Genomic DNA, 18,469 nt, shown 5'->3' on the forward strand with positions numbered 1-18,469 from the left:
ATATATATATATATATATATATATATATATATATATATATATATATATATATACATATATATATATATATATATATATATATATATACATACATATATATATACATACATATATATATATATATATATATATATATATATATATATATACATGTATACATATATATATATATATATACATGTGTATATATATATATATATATATATATATATATATATATATATATATATATATATATATATATATATATATATATATATATATATATATATATATATATATATATATACACACACATGTATATATATATATATATATATATATATATATAAATATATATATATATATATATATATATATATATATATATATATATATATATATATATATACATGTATATATATATAAATATACATGTATATATATATATATATATATATATATATACATGTATATATATATATATATATATATATATATATATATATATATATATATATATATATATAAATATATATATACATGTATATATATATATATATACATGTATATATATATATATATATACATGTATATATATATATATATATATATATATATATATATATATATATATATATATATATATATGTATATATGTATATATATATATATATACATGTATATATATACATGTATATATATACATATATATATATATATATATATATATATATATATATATATATATATATATATATATATATATATATATATATATATACATATACATATATATATATATGTATATATATATACATGTATATATATATACATGTATATATATATATATATATATATATATATATATATATATATATATATATATATATATATATATATATATATATATATAGATATATATATATATATATATATATATATATATATATATATATATATATATATATATATATATATATATATATATATATATATATATTTACATATATATCATCATCAAATCGGTACATGACATCAATGGGGACAAAGCATCCATGATCAACTTCAGAAAAGCAAAATCAGGTATGTGGTCTGACTTGTTGACCAATGATCCGGAAACTGTTAGAGTAAGAACAATCATTGAAGAAGGCATGAGATTAAGGGTAGGAGATGGAAACTCAATTCGTTTCTGGCATGATAGATGGTGTGAAGTAGGGGTTCTAAAATGTATCTACCCAAGACTATTTGCAATATCACTTCAAAAGAATTGTGAAATATGTCAGATGGGAGAATGGGTGGAAAACTCCTGGGTGTGGAATCTAGAGTGGCGCCGTCGTCTATATGATTGGGAAATTGAAGAGGTTCGTGCCATGCAAACCATCATTGATCAAAATGGGCCGAAACGTGAGCTACAGAGTGGGTTAATGTGGAACAACAAGGAAATGGATTCTTACCCTACAAACGGCATATCCTCTACTCTCTACGAATCTCTTACTCCACCAATACCGAAATCAATAGCTTCAGTTGTATGGCAAAAATATATACCTCCGAGAGCACAATTAACAGTATGGCTGGCATATAAGGAGAAGTTAAAAACAGGAGATTTCCTTGTAGAGAAAGGAATCATTGGCCCACAAAATGCAGGTTGCCCCTTTTGCAGAACTGAACTGGAAATAAACGCTCACATTCTTTTTACTTGCAGATTTGCTTGGAGTACATGAATGGAAATGCTTAAATGGTGGAACCTAGCCGCTCCACTACATAAATTGTTTTCAGATTTCAGCCTCCAGTGGTTAGGATTGATCAGCGAAAGGAAATACAAAGATATCTGGCTTCTTTCTCTTGGTTGCGTAATCTGGTCGCTGTGGTACGAAAGAAACAAGATTAAATTTGAGAACAAGATCGTAAGCCTCGAGAATTTTGTTATGTCGCTGAAACTGAGAATAGGAACCTGGGCAAAGGAAATGATGGGCTACTCTGGCTGTGCACCAAATGTTATTTTCAATGCAGACTCCTTCATACTGCGACCTTAAGCCAATGATGTAAAACAATATAGACTAGCACTGTTTCGTATATGTCTACTGTTTTGTATTTGTATTTGTGGTTGTATTGTGTGATGTGTAATGATGTGTATGGTGTGTAAGGTGTAATGTCTGATCCATGGTGTGTAAGGTGATGGAAAGCGCAGCTAGTTTCAACTCTTATGCAGGTGGTCTTTAGGTTGGGGCATAGAAACGAACAAACTATATCCGCTGTGTGGTATAGACCACCCCTATGGTGTTTTGTACGGGCTGTTTCCTCGTCCCCTGTTCCCTATGGCCTTTTCCCCGCAGGGGTTTTTTATGCCGGCGGGTCTGGGTGCTCGGGGCTCAGCTTTCTTTTCGCTCTTCATATATGAAGACTCAACTCTCTTAAATAATAAGGAAAGATTAAAGACTTAATTCTCTTGGATGATGATAATTCAAAACACATATTGTTTAAACAAATAAATTAAGTAATTACATTTAATTGTTTAAGTAAGTTTAAAATCATATTTGATACACATTTGATTTATATTTTTAAGTAAGAAGTCGATGGAATATGCTTAAAGAACTTAAGTTTATTTTAAAGTGATTTTATAAGTTCTGAAATGTGTTTCAAAGTCTTGAAGATAATTACGTTCTTAATCAGGTTAGTTTCGTAATTATATTTGAAATATTTTAATAGGTCAATGTTCCTTGAAATTATATTTGAAATATTTTAATAGGTCAAGGTTCATTAAAATTAACATTGGATATTATTTGAATAAAGTTTAAATATTTTGTTATACATTGTTGCTTAACGTTTAAATATTTCATATTTAAACTTAGATTTAAAATATGTGGTTAAAATCAATTTGATAATTAAATATAGTACAAGGTACACATGTTTTATTATTAATTGTACATGGCTATATTTAAGCAAGATCTAGATTTACTATTATTTGGATGAAATTTGAATTTATGCTAAAAATAGTAAATAGCGATCCTAAAAAATAGGAATTAATTTAAATGGTTATTTAAATGTTGATAAATCTGGTTTATGCTTATTATTCAATATCTTGTATAAGTACTAACATGGCAGCATAGCATTGGACAATTACAAACACAATGACGAAATTATTATTAAGCTGTCAGTACACGTCAGTTTGAAGATAACCTCAAGATCTTGAAGTCAGGCGCTGAAAGACCAAGTCAACAGAAAATAACGGGTAGGAGCCTTCTTGTTTTTGAAGATGTGTTGAGGCGTACACTATATATATGAGGCTTCCGTCCAGAACTAAGACAACATCTTGATACACCTTTTCTTACAACTTTCTCTCTTGAGTTAAGATTTCTCTAAGTGTTTAAAGAGTTGTAATTCTTAGTTCATCTAGCTCTTACATTTGTAATAGGCTTAAGAGTTCAAAAAGAGTTAGATTAAGTTTAATACGCCTAATCAAGAATACTTTTCAAAGTGTTCAACTTGTGAATCTCTATTGTGAGATTTGGGATTTTGCTTTTATTAAAGGGACTTGTAATACGGTTCTTCAAGGGGAAGAACGTGGTGAGAGGAGATAGTGAGATCTTCTTGGTTGTATTAAAGTCGGATTAATAAAAGGCGTTGAAATCCTACGGGTTGAAAGAGAACCCATAGGCGGGGAGTAGGTTGGTTAGAACCGAACCTCGTTAACATATCGTGTGTTATACTTTAAAGTTTATTTTTCCGCACATACGTTATAGTTTACGAATTGGCTCAAAACTGTTCCAGCAGACAAGTTTTGACAGACTCCTCAAACTCTTGAGACAAACTGCCAGAAAATAATAAAAGTCCAAACTCTCTATTCACCCCCCCTCTAGAGAGTATTCTACCTCCTATTAACTTTCATTTGGTATCAGAGCTAAGTTTCACACAAAAAGATTAATATCTTGTGATGGATCCAATAGGAGAAGGGTTGTTTGCTCAAGGTCGTTCGTGTTCAAGACCTCCTTTGTTTTGCGGTACAAATTTCTCACATTGGAAAACTTTGATGAAAATGTTTGTGATTGATCAAGATATGGAGCTTTGGGAGATCATAACTAAAGGACCTAAGATTCCCATGAAAAAGGACGCTCAAGGAAATGATGTAATAAAGTCCGAGTCCGAATATTCACAAACAGATTTGGAATGGGTTTCCAAAAACTATAGAGCAATGAATCAATTATGTTGTGCTTTGAATGGTACTGAGTTCAATCGAGTTTCTTCATGTACAAGTGCTAAAGAAATATGGGACAAGTTGGTTGTGACATACGAAGGAACAAGTCAAGTAAAGGAAACAAAGATCAACATCCTCATGCATCAATATGAAATGTTCAAGATGAAAAAGGATGAGAATATAAATGAAATGTTTACTCGTTTTACTTTGATTACTAATAGTTTGAATTCTCTTGGAAAAACTTTTACTAATGCAGAAAAAGTCCAGAAGGTCTTAAGGTGTCTTCCAAGATCCAAATGGGGTCCAAAAGTCACCGCCATAGAGGAAGCTCAAGACTTGAGAGTTCTATCGCTTGACGATCTCCTTGGAAAACTCACAACTCACGAACTTACCCTACATGATGATGGAGATAATGATGTAATACCTTCCATGAAAAATCTTGCATTAAAGGCAAAGAAACATCATGAATCCTCAAGTGATAGTGAAGATAGCGATGATGAGGAAGATCCATTTGCGTTAATTACAAAAGGTCTTGAAGGAATTATGAAGATGCGAAAACGATTTAAGAAATTTAAATCCAGAAATAAAGGTAAGTCTTCTAATTCTAATTCAAATTTTAAGACTAACAAACTTGCTTGTTTTGAATGTGGTTCTACAGAACATATCGTAAAGGACTGTCCTAAGAAGAAAAGGCAATCCTACAAAAAGAACAAAAACAAACAAGCGATGGTTGCAACTTGGAGTGATTCCGAAGTATCATCCGAATCTGAAAATGAAGATGGACAAGCTCATGTATGTCTTATGGCTGATAATGATGACAATGATGATTTAGATCAAAATCACAAAGAGGTACGTGAATATCTTAACACATGCACAAAAGATGAATTGGTTATAACACTCCTAAATATGTTTCAAATTGAGAAAATTTTAAAAGATGAGAAAAACACTTTGGAAGATCGAATACGTCATTATGCTGAAGGTTGTGAAGAAATTATAAATAAAAATAATTCGCTAAAGGCTGAAAAATCAAATCTTGAAAAGACTGTCAAGGTCTTGAAAGAACAGAATCTCAGTCAGACTAAACAGCTTATTGATCTTAAAAATGAGAACAATGATCTTGAAGCCAGGATCAAAACCTTGAAACTGGAATCTGAGAAAAATCTACAAGCATTAAACAAGCTTAATGAGTCTGAATCTAAACTCACTAAAATGCTTACACAACAAAAATCAACTAGTGATAAACGTGGTATTGGTTATAATCATGTTACACATAACTATAAGAGTAAAACCACATTTGTAAAAGGTGCAAATAAACATAAACGTACTCCTACTTGCACATTTTGTTGCAAAAAAGGACATATAAGATTTGCATGTCCTTACAGACGTAAAGATGATTATATTATCAAGAATTCCTTTCCTTTTGAATTACGTGAACAGATAAAGCAAATATGGGTTCCTAAAGGAACAAGACCACCCAACATGGTCTATCCCGAATATGGTTCCAAATTTGTCACTTGGATAGCCAAGTAAGGTTGAGAAAGGTTATTTTCTTTTGTTTTGTAGGATAAACAAAAATGGATTCTAGATAGTGGATGCTCGAGGCATATGAGTGGTAAAATATCTTTATTTTCTGAAATTAAAGAAAAATGCAATGGCTCAATCACCTTAGGAGATAAAGGTAAATGCAAAATTTTAGGCGTTGGTAAAATTGGTAAGAATCCATCTAAAACTATTGACAATGTTTATTTAGTTGAAGGTCTAAAATTTAATTTGCTAAGTGTGTCTCAACTATGTGATAAAGGTAATGAAGTAATTTTTGACAAAGAAAAATGTGTTGTTAAAAATCCTAATACTGGAGATACTCTCATTACTGCTCTTAGAAATGATAATGTTTATGCTTTACATACTAACGAAATTGCAGTGCAAAATTTCAAGTGTTTGAAAGCTATTACAGATAATCCAAAACTTTGGCATAGACGTCTTGGCCATATCAATACTCACACCATGCTGAAGTTGGTAAGTAAAGATTTAGTTAAGGGACTTCCAGCTCTTGACTATAAACAATGTTCTATTTGTGACGCATGCATTAAAGGTAAACAAGTAAGAAGTTCATTTAAACCGAAGAAAATGGTAAGTACATCAAGACCATGTGAACTATTACATATTGATTTATGTGGACCAATGCGTGTACGGAGCATAAGAGGTAAATCTTATATCCTAGTTATAGTTGATGATTATTCTAGATTTACGTGGGTTGATTTTCTAAAGGATAAAAGTAAAGCCTTGAAACCGTTTTCAAGACGTTGTAAAGAGATGCAAACTCAACTGAACATTCCAATAGTCTCGGTTAGAAGTGACCATGGAAGAGAGTTTGATCAATTAGGCTTTGACTCCTTTTGTGAAAAATATGGTATAACCCATAACTTTTCAGCTCCTAGGACACCTCAACAAAACGGTGTAGTTGAAAGGAAAAATCGAACTTTAGAAGAGATGGCAAGAACAATGCTTATTGAAAATGGATTAGCTAAACACTATTGGGCTGAAGCTGTTAACACAGCTAATTATGTCTTAAATAGATGTCTTATAAGACCCATACTTAAGAAAACTCCTTATGAGTTATTCAAAGGAAGAAAACCGAATATAGCATACTTTAGACCATTTGGTTGTAAATGTTTTAATCATAATAATGGTAAAGATAATTTAGGAAAATTTGATGCTAGAAGTGATGAAGGTACATTTCTTGGATACTCACTTAATAGTAAAGCTTATCGAGTGTTAAACAAACGTACAGGTATAGTTGAAGAAAGTATACATGTTGTTTTTGATGAATCCGAACATGAAACTTTAAGTGAAGGTTTTAAAGAGTTAAACCTTAATAAACATTTTGATGATTTAAGTGATAATGAACTGGATATTAAAAATGCTAGTGCAGTTAAAAAGATTAACATGTAGGATACCATACAAAGTATTGAGGATGAAGGAAAACAGGTTGTTAACATTGAAGACTCACAGTCTGATCTTGAGACCCAACCTCAAGATCTTGAGATAGTTCCTGAACATACTGTTTTGGGTACACCAATTAGAAATACCTCAAATGAAGTAAGTACAAGTTCATTAAATGAAAACACACCATCCATACTACGAAGAAGAACTAGAAAGTCATATCAACATTCTCCAGAGAATATTATAAGTGATCCAAACAAAGGTACGCAAACTCGATCCTCTCTTAAGAATCTATGTGCATTTTCTGCTTTTGTTTCTCTCATAGAACCTAAAGATGTTAAAGAAGCATTACAAGAACCAGAGTGGATCATTGCAATGCAAAATGAATTAAATGAATTCGAAAGGAACAAAGTTTGGGATCTAGTTGAAAGACCTCCAGATCGTACTATTATTGGAACAAGATGGGTCTTTCGAAATAAACTCAATGAGGATGGAGATATTGTAAGGAATAAAGCAAGACTGGTAGCTCAAGGCTATAATCAAGAAGAAGGAATAGATTATGATGAAACTTTCGCACCTGTGGCAAGGTTAGAATCTATCCGTATTATGCTTGCTTTTGCTTCATACATGAATATTAAACTATATCAAATGGATGTTAAATGTGCATTCTTAAATGGATACTTGCAAGAAGAAGTATATGTTAAACAACCACCCGGCTTTGAAAATTCTGATCTACCTAATCATGTGTTCAAACTAAATAAAGCATTATATGGCTTGAAACAAGCTCCAAGAGCTTGGTATGACAGATTTAGCTCACATCTACTTGAAAATGAATTTCAACGAGGTAAAATTGATAAAACTCTTTTCATTAAAACTAAAGGAAAAGATATTCTAGTTGTTCAAGTATATGTTGATGATATATTGTTTGGAGCTACTAATGATTCTTTGTGCAAGGAATTTTCTGAGATTATGTGCAAAGAGTTTGAAATGAGCATGATGGGAGACTTAACATTCTTTCTTGGACTACAAATAAAGCAAAAGAAAGATGGCATATTTATTTGTCAAAGTAAATATGTTAGAGATTTATTGAAAAAGTACAATATGGATCAATGTAAAGAAGTTAATACGCCTATGAGTACAACACTAAGTTTGGACCAAGATATAAATGGTAAGAGTGTTGATCAAAAGACTTATAGAGGTATGATTGGTTCTTTATTGTATTTAACTGCTAGTCGTCCTGATATCATGTTTAGTGTTTGCTTATGTGCTCGTTTTCAAGCTAACCCAAAAGAATCTCACTTAACAGCAGTTAAGAGAATCTTTAGATATTTATATGGGACTAAAGACTTTGGTCTATGGTACCCTAGCTGTGGAAATTTTAGTTTGATTGGTTTTTCAGATGCTGATTATGCTGGATATAAAGTTGATAGAAAAAGCACCTCAGGATCGTGTCAGTTCTTAGGAAATTCATTGATCTCTTGGTATTCTAAAAAGCAAAATTCAGTTGCTTTATCTACAGCTGAAGCTGAATACATAGCTGCCGGTGCATGTTGCTCTCAAATTTTATGGATTGCTCAACAACTTAGAGACCTTGGAATTGATTTCAAAGGCATACCAATAAGATGTGATAATACAAGTGCAATTTGTATTACAAAGAATCCTGTGCAACATTCTCGTACAAAACACATTGAGGTACGTCACCATTTTATAAGGGATCATGTTGAAAAAGGTAATATTTCTTTATCTTTTATATCTACTGAAAATCAATTAGCGGATATATTTACAAAACCTTTAAGTGCTGATCGTTTTGCTTATATACGTATGGAACTTGGCATGCTAAATGACGTTGCATAAATTAAGGGGGAGTATTATCAAAGAATAATATCAAAGAATAATGGCATATGAGTAAAAGGATTGAAACGATAATTACTTAAATACCAAGTATGTATTAAGGGGGAGCATTACGTATTATTATGATTATATATGTGTTTATGCATATTTTTGAGAATTGAAAATTTGATTTCAATTTCTTAAAAAAAATAAAAAAAAATTATTTGTTTTATATATATGGGATTTATAATTGAATACCTTTAATTAATAAAGGATATTTAATTATTTTAAAACAAAATTGTTTGTTTCGATTAGTTGTGAACATCATCAATGCGTTAAAATTGTGTTCATTATTTTGGTTAATAAATTCAATTAATCTCATAATTGTATTTCCACTGATTCACGGTTGAAAACCAAAATCAAATGCTTGTTCACCATGATGCACAAACCGGTCAAGCTTCACACACACACACACCCTTTGCATTCTCTTGTGTTGTCAAATCAATCAATTTAATGAAAGTACAAATGCATGTACTATACTCCTTAAAAGAGAGTAAAACGCTTTGCTCATTCATTTGCTCACAAAATCTTTTTCTGATTTTCTCTCAAAACCGTCTCTTTCACTTTCCCTTTCAAGCTTTTCAAACTCTACTTCAATGGCACCTAAAAGAAGGATGAGTAGATCCTCTTCAAAATCCGAAAAAGGAGAATCATCTAAATCACAAATGGCTGAACCTATAACCCCTGTTGTTTCACCATTACACACTTTTGATGTTCCTAAACAATGGTTCGAAAATCATACTGCTTATGGAAGATGGGTTGATATTTTTCGACAAAGATTACTTTCCTTTGTTGATATACTTGATTATAATTTCTTTCTGTTTGAAGACTTTGAAATAATCTCTGTTTTTATTCAATCTACTCCTGGTATGTTATTAAGTCCTGGTTCTACTACCTATCCAACTCTTGTGAAAGTTTTCTATTCAAACTTATCTTTTGTTATGATTGAAGGAGAACATGCTTTAAGAAGTTTTGTTAAGGGTCAAGAGATTGTGATTTCAAAAACCCTAATGAATGACATTTTCAAATTTTCTCATAAATCTGATGATCAAACTCCTAATATTTTGGCGTTACAAAATGCTAGGGATATGTTCATACTTGAATCTTATTCTGATTTCTCTTCTACTAAACAGTTAACACATAATGCTTTGAATTTAAATGGTAAATTGTTACACTACATTCTTGTAAGAACCGTTTTCTCTCGCAACACTTCTTGTGAATTGGTTACTGATGCTCATCTTATACTGATGTGGAAGATTGCTTCTCTGAAAAATGTTGATTTTTCTTCTATTATTTTCTCCACAATGCGATTTTGTTGCTCACATTCTCGCAATTGCTCTCTTCCTTATGCCAATCTTTTAACATTGATCTTTGATCATTTTAATCTACTCTCTGATTTAGAGGAAGTGGATTGTTCTGGTCCAATTTCATTATCTACTGAAATTCTTCCGCCTCTTGGTATTTTCAAAGTGGATGGCAAATATGAGTTGTACTCAAATTTGTCTTCAACTGATAAAGAGGATCTTCAAAAGATTCATGGTAAGCGGCTTACACGTCTTGAACCTCATATCAAGGAACACACCACTCTTTCCCGACTTCAGTCTCTAGATTTGGAGGTTGGTGAAATGAAATCTTCCCTACTGGCATTACATGATAAAGTGTCTACTCTTACTTTTATGTTAGACTCTTTTATGAAAGAAATGAAGGGAATGGTAGTAGAAGATGTGGTAGTGGAAGAAGAGGTCGATGATGGTGATGCTGCTGTACCTCAAGAGGCTGAGGCTAAGGAGAAGGATAAAGAGGGTGAAAAGAATGGAGATGATGAAGTTACTGGTGAGGGTCAAACTATTGATGTGAATATTGCTGAGACCACTCCAATCCAAACAATTAATCCAACCGTTGATGAAACAATTACCCCTGGACAATCCAAACCTTCCAAGAAAAGGAAGAGAAGGTCTAGGAAGTAATTTTTGTTGATTATGCATGTTATGGCTTTGATGAACAATATTTTCTTTTCGGCAAACAATATTTTCTTTTGATAATCCCAACATTTTAAGACTCCTTGTTTACTTTTTGATGAAAGTCAAAAAGGGGGAGATATATGTATGTTTTATTTATATTTACTATCATGCTTATATGTTTTATTTATACTTACTATCATGCTTACTTGCTTATATAATGTTTTGTATGTTTGGTTGATGTTTGCTTGCTTATACTGAAAAATTGTTAAATGTTTTGCTCTGATTTAATAAATTGTTCTGTTTTAAGGGAGATATAATATATATATACTTAAGGGAGATATGGAAATTTTGTTGCATAACTATCAGGTTGCTGATTAAATATTTGATTACTGAATAAATAATGATTGTAATGATATGATATAACATAGTTCTGTTTTGAAACTGTTCTTAAAATCTTGAAGAATGTTTCTGAAAAATGATAAAGTCTCGAAAATGTTTTTATATATTATTATTATTCGTGCTTTTCATTTCATTATAACTTAGAAATATGATTTAGGTAAATATGGTTTTGACTTTCATCAAGGGGGAGATTGAAGACTCAACTCTCTTAAATAATAAGGAAAGATTAAAGACTTAATTCTCTTGGATGATGATAATTCAAAACACATATTGTTTAAACAAATAAATTAAGTAATTACATTTAATTGTTTAAGTAAGTTTAAAATCATATTTGATACACATTTGATTTATATTTTTAAGTAAGAAGTCGATGGAATATGCTTAAAGAACTTAAGTTTATTTTAAAGTGATTTTATAAGTTCTGAAATGTGTTTCAAAGTCTTGAAGATAATTACGTTCTTAATCAGGTTAGTTTCGTAATTATATTTGAAATATTTTAATAGGTCAATGTTCCTTGAAATTATATTTGAAATATTTTAATAGGTCAAGGTTCATTAAAATTAACATTGGATATTATTTGAATAAAGTTTAAATATTTTGTTATACATTGTTGCTTAACGTTTAAATATTTCATATTTAAACTTAGATTTAAAATATGTGGTTAAAATCAATTTGATAATTAAATATAGTACAAGGTACACATGTTTTATTATTAATTGTACACGGCTATATTTAAGCAAGATCTAGATTTACTATTATTTGGATGAAATTTGAATTTATGCTAAAAATAGTAAATAGCGATCCTAAAAAATAGGAATTAATTTAAATGGTTATTTAAATGTTGATAAATCTGGTTTATGCTTATTATTCAATATCTTGTATAAGTACTAACATGGCAGCATAGCATTGGACAATTACAAACACAATGACGAAATTATTATTAAGCTGTCAGTACACGTCAGTTTGAAGATAACCTCAAGATCTTGAAGTCAGGCGCTGAAAGACCAGGTCAACAGAAAATAACGGGTAGGAGCCTTCTTGTTTTTGAAGATGTGTTGAGGCGTACACTATATATATGAGGCTTCCGTCCAGAACTAAGACAACATCTTGATACACCTTTTCTTACAACTTTCTCTCTTGAGTTAAGATTTCTCTAAGTGTTTAAAGAGTTGTAATTCTTAGTTCATCTAGCTCTTACATTTGTAATAGGCTTAAGAGTTCAAAAAGAGTTAGATTAAGTTTAATACGCCTAATCAAGAATACTTTTCAAAGTGTTCAACTTGTGAATCTCTATTGTGAGATTTGGGATTTTGCTTTTATTAAAGGGACTTGTAATACGGTTCTTCAAGGGGAAGAACGTGGTGAGAGGAGATAGTGAGATCTTCTTGGTTGTATTAAAGTCGGATTAATAAAAGGCGTTGAAATCCTACGGGTTGAAAGAGAACCCATAGGCGGGGAGTAGGTTGGTTAGAACCGAACCTCGTTAACATATCGTGTGTTATACTTTAAAGTTTATTTTTCCGCACATACGTTATAGTTTACGAATTGGCTCAAAACTGTTCCAGCAGACAAGTTTTGACAGACTCCTCAAACTCTTGAGACAAACTGCCAGAAAATAATAAAAGTCCAAACTCTCTATTCACCCCCCCTCTAGAGAGTATTCTACCTCCTATTAACTTTCATTTGGTATCAGAGCTAAGTTTCACACAAAAAGATTAATATCTTGTGATGGATCCAATAGGAGAAGGGTTGTTTGCTCAAGGTCGTTCGTGTTCAAGACCTCCTTTGTTTTGCGGTACAAATTTCTCACATTGGAAAACTTTGATGAAAATGTTTGTGATTGATCAAGATATGGAGCTTTGGGAGATCATAACTAAAGGACCTAAGATTCCCATGAAAAAGGACGCTCAAGGAAATGATGTAATAAAGTCCGAGTCCGAATATTCACAAACAGATTTGGAATGGGTTTCCAAAAACTATAGAGCAATGAATCAATTATGTTGTGCTTTGAATGGTACTGAGTTCAATCGAGTTTCTTCATGTACAAGTGCTAAAGAAATATGGGACAAGTTGGTTGTGACATACGAAGGAACAAGTCAAGTAAAGGAAACAAAGATCAACATCCTCATGCATCAATATGAAATGTTCAAGATGAAAAAGGATGAGAATATAAATGAAATGTTTACTCGTTTTACTTTGATTACTAATAGTTTGAATTCTCTTGGAAAAACTTTTACTAATGCAGAAAAAGTCCAGAAGGTCTTAAGGTGTCTTCCAAGATCCAAATGGGGTCCAAAAGTCACCGCCATAGAGGAAGCTCAAGACTTGAGAGTTCTATCGCTTGACGATCTCCTTGGAAAACTCACAACTCACGAACTTACCCTACATGATGATGGAGATAATGATGTAATACCTTCCATGAAAAATCTTGCATTAAAGGCAAAGAAACATCATGAATCCTCAAGTGATAGTGAAGATAGCGATGATGAGGAAGATCCATTTGCGTTAATTACAAAAGGTCTTGAAGGAATTATGAAGATGCGAAAACGATTTAAGAAATTTAAATCCAGAAATAAAGGTAAGTCTTCTAATTCTAATTCAAATTTTAAGACTAACAAACTTGCTTGTTTTGAATGTGGTTCTACAGAACATATCGTAAAGGACTGTCCTAAGAAGAAAAGGCAATCCTACAAAAAGAACAAAAACAAACAAGCGATGGTTGCAACTTGGAGTGATTCCGAAGTATCATCCGAATCTGAAAATGAAGATGGACAAGCTCATGTATGTCTTATGGCTGATAATGATGACAATGATGATTTAGATCAAAATCACAAAGAGGTACGTGAATATCTTAACACATGCACAAAAGATGAATTGGTTATAACACTCCTAAATATGTTTCAAATTGAGAAAATTTTAAAAGATGAGAAAAACACTTTGGAAGATCGAATACGTCATTATGCTGAAGGTTGTGAAGAAATTATAAATAAAAATAATTCGCTAAAGGCTGAAAAATCAAATCTTGAAAAGACTGTCAAGGTCTTGAAAGAACAGAATCTCAGTCAGACTAAACAGCTTATTGATCTTAAAAATGAGAACAATGATCTTGAAGCCAGGATCAAAACCTTGAAACTGGAATCTGAGAAAAATCTACAAGCATTAAACAAGCTTAATGAGTCTGAATCTAAACTCACTAAAATGCTTACACAACAAAAATCAACTAGTGATAAACGTGGTATTGGTTATAATCATGTTACACATAACTATAAGAGTAAAACCACATTTGTAAAAGGTGCAAATAAACATAAACGTACTCCTACTTGCACATTTTGTTGCAAAAAAGGACATATAAGATTTGCATGTCCTTACAGACGTAAAGATGATTATATTATCAAGAATTCCTTTCCTTTTGAATTACGTGAACAGATAAAGCAAATATGGGTTCCTAAAGGAACAAGACCACCCAACATGGTCTATCCCGAATATGGTTCCAAATTTGTCACTTGGATAGCCAAGTAAGGTTGAGAAAGGTTATTTTCTTTTGTTTTGTAGGATAAACAAAAATGGATTCTAGATAGTGGATGCTCGAGGCATATGAGTGGTAAAATATCTTTATTTTCTGAAATTAAAGAAAAATGCAATGGCTCAATCACCTTAGGAGATAAAGGTAAATGCAAAATTTTAGGCGTTGGTAAAATTGGTAAGAATCCATCTAAAACTATTGACAATGTTTATTTAGTTGAAGGTCTAAAATTTAATTTGCTAAGTGTGTCTCAACTATGTGATAAAGGTAATGAAGTAATTTTTGACAAAGAAAAATGTGTTGTTAAAAATCCTAATACTGGAGATACTCTCATTACTGCTCTTAGAAATGATAATGTTTATGCTTTACATACTAACGAAATTGCAGTGCAAAATTTCAAGTGTTTGAAAGCTATTACAGATAATCCAAAACTTTGGCATAGACGTCTTGGCCATATCAATACTCACACCATGCTGAAGTTGGTAAGTAAAGATTTAGTTAAGGGACTTCCAGCTCTTGACTATAAACAATGTTCTATTTGTGACGCATGCATTAAAGGTAAACAAGTAAGAAGTTCATTTAAACCGAAGAAAATGGTAAGTACATCAAGACCATGTGAACTATTACATATTGATTTATGTGGACCAATGCGTGTACGGAGCATAAGAGGTAAATCTTATATCCTAGTTATAGTTGATGATTATTCTAGATTTACGTGGGTTGATTTTCTAAAGGATAAAAGTAAAGCCTTGAAACCGTTTTCAAGACGTTGTAAAGAGATGCAAACTCAACTGAACATTCCAATAGTCTCGGTTAGAAGTGACCATGGAAGAGAGTTTGATCAATTAGGCTTTGACTCCTTTTGTGAAAAATATGGTATAACCCATAACTTTTCAGCTCCTAGGACACCTCAACAAAATGGTGTAGTTGAAAGGAAAAATCGAACTTTAGAAGAGATGGCAAGAACAATGCTTATTGAAAATGGATTAGCTAAACACTATTGGGCTGAAGCTGTTAACACAGCTAATTATGTCTTAAATAGATGTCTTATAAGACCCATACTTAAGAAAACTCCTTATGAGTTATTCAAAGGAAGAAAACCGAATATAGCATACTTTAGACCATTTGGTTGTAAATGTTTTATTCATAATAATGGTAAAGATAATTTAGGAAAATTTGATGCTAGAAGTGATGAAGGTACATTTCTTGGATACTCACTTAATAGTAAAGCTTATCGAGTGTTAAACAAACGTACAGGTATAGTTGAAGAAAGTATACATGTTGTTTTTGATGAATCCGAAAATGAAACTTTAAGTGAAGGTTTTAAAGAGTTAAACCTTAATAAAATTTTGATGATTTAAGTGATAATGAACTGGATATTAAAAATGCTAGTGCAGTTAAAAAGATTAACATGCAGGATACCATACAAAGTATTGAGGATGAAGGAAAACAGGTTGTTAACATTGAAGACTCACAGTCTGATCTTGAGACCCAACCTCAAGATCTTGAGATAGTTCCTGAACATACTGTTTTGGGTACACCAATTAGAAATACCTCAAATGAAGTAAGTACAAGTTCATTAAATGAAAACACACCATCCATACTACGAAGAAGAACTAGAAAGTCATATCAACATCCTCCAGAGAATATTATAAGTGATCCAAACAAAGGTACGCAAACTCGATCCTCTCTTAAGAATCTATGTGCATTTTCTGCTTTTGTTTCTCTCATAGAACCTAAAGATGTTAAAGAAGCATTACAAGAACCAGAGTGGATCATTGCAATGCAAAATGAATTAAATGAATTCGAAAGGAACAAAGTTTGGGATCTAGTTGAAAGACCTCCAGATCGTACTATTATTGGAACAAGATGGGTCTTTCGAAATAAACTCAATGAGGATGGAGATATTGTAAGGAATAAAGCAAGACTGGTAGCTCAAGGCTATAATCAAGAAGAAGGAATAGATTATGATGAAACTTTCGCACCTGTGGCAAGGTTAGAATCTATCCGTATTATGCTTGCTTTTGCTTCATACATGAATATTAAACTATATCAAATGGATGTTAAATGTGCATTCTTAAATGGATACTTGCAAGAAGAAGTATATGTTAAACAACCACCCGGCTTTGAAAATTCTGATCTACCTAATCATGTGTTCAAACTAAATAAAGCATTATATGGCTTGAAACAAGCTCCAAGAGCTTGGTATGACAGATTTAGCTCACATCTACTTGAAAATGAATTTCAACGAGGTAAAATTGATAAAACTCTTTTCATTAAAACTAAAGGAAAAGATATTCTAGTTGTTCAAGTATATGTTGATGATATATTGTTTGGAGCTACTAATGATTCTTTGTGCAAGGAATTTTCTGAGATTATGTGCAAAGAGTTTGAAATGAGCATGATGGGAGACTTAACATTCTTTCTTGGACTACAAATAAAGCAAAAGAAAGATGGCATATTTATTTGTCAAAGTAAATATGTTAGAGATTTATTGAAAAAGTACAATATGGATCAATGTAAAGAAGTTAATACGCCTATGAGTACAACACTAAGTTTGGACCAAGATATAAATGGTAAGAGTGTTGATCAAAAGACTTATAGAGGTATGATTGGTTCTTTATTGTATTTAACTGCTAGTCGTCCTGATATCATGTTTAGTGTTTGCTTATGTGCTCGTTTTCAAGCTAACCCAAAAGAATCTCACTTAACAGCAGTTAAGAGAATCTTTAGATATTTATATGGGACTAAAGACTTTGGTCTATGGTACCCTAGCTGTGGAAATTTTAGTTTGATTGGTTTTTCAGATGCTGATTATGCTGGATATAAAGTTGATAGAAAAAGCACCTCAGGATCGTGTCAGTTCTTAGGAAATTCATTGATCTCTTGGTATTCTAAAAAGCAAAATTCAGTTGCTTTATCTACAGCTGAAGCTGAATACATAGCTGCCGGTGCATGTTGCTCTCAAATTTTATGGATTGCTCAACAACTTAGAGACCTTGGAATTGATTTCAAAGGCATACCAATAAGATGTGATAATACAAGTGCAATTTGTATTACAAAGAATCCTGTGCAACATTCTCGTACAAAACACATTGAGGTACGTCACCATTTTATAAGGGATCATGTTGAAAAAGGTAATATTTCTTTATCTTTTATATCTACTGAAAATCAATTAGCGGATATATTTACAAAACCTTTAAGTGCTGATCGTTTTGCTTATATACGTATGGAACTTGGCATGCTAAATGACGTTGCATAAATTAAGGGGGAGTATTATCAAAGAATAATATCAAAGAATAATGGCATATGAGTAAAAGGATTGAAACGATAATTACTTAAATACCAAGTATGTATTAAGGGGGAGCATTACGTATTATTATGATTATATATGTGTTTATGCATATTTTTGAGAATTGAAAATTTGATTTCAATTTCTTAAAAAAAATAAAAAAAAATTATTTGTTTTATATATATGGGATTTATAATTGAATACCTTTAATTAATAAAGGATATTTAATTATTTTAAAACAAAATTGTTTGTTTCGATTAGTTGTGAACATCATCAATGCGTTAAAA

General features: G+C 31.3%; 2 protein-coding genes across 2 annotated transcripts; both read left to right on the top strand.

The window, feature by feature from the left end:
* The first annotated feature begins 8,147 nt into the window (after positions 1-8,147).
* LOC130799446 (secreted RxLR effector protein 161-like) lies at positions 8,148-8,982 on the top strand. The gene has a single exon (XM_057662538.1). It carries the CDS (start codon positions 8,219-8,221, stop codon positions 8,969-8,971), a length of 753 nt encoding a protein of 250 aa, XP_057518521.1. The 5' UTR covers positions 8,148-8,218; the 3' UTR covers positions 8,972-8,982.
* Positions 8,983-17,328: 8,346 nt separating this feature from the next.
* On the top strand, positions 17,329-18,163 carry LOC130799447 (secreted RxLR effector protein 161-like). Its single transcript, XM_057662539.1, has one exon. It carries the CDS (start codon positions 17,400-17,402, stop codon positions 18,150-18,152), a length of 753 nt encoding a protein of 250 aa, XP_057518522.1. The 5' UTR covers positions 17,329-17,399; the 3' UTR covers positions 18,153-18,163.
* The last annotated feature ends 306 nt before the right edge of the window (positions 18,164-18,469 follow it).

This window comes from Amaranthus tricolor, chromosome 14, assembly GCF_026212465.1.
Source record: "Amaranthus tricolor cultivar Red isolate AtriRed21 chromosome 14, ASM2621246v1, whole genome shotgun sequence".
In the NCBI taxonomy this organism is placed as follows: domain Eukaryota; kingdom Viridiplantae; phylum Streptophyta; class Magnoliopsida; order Caryophyllales; family Amaranthaceae; genus Amaranthus; species Amaranthus tricolor.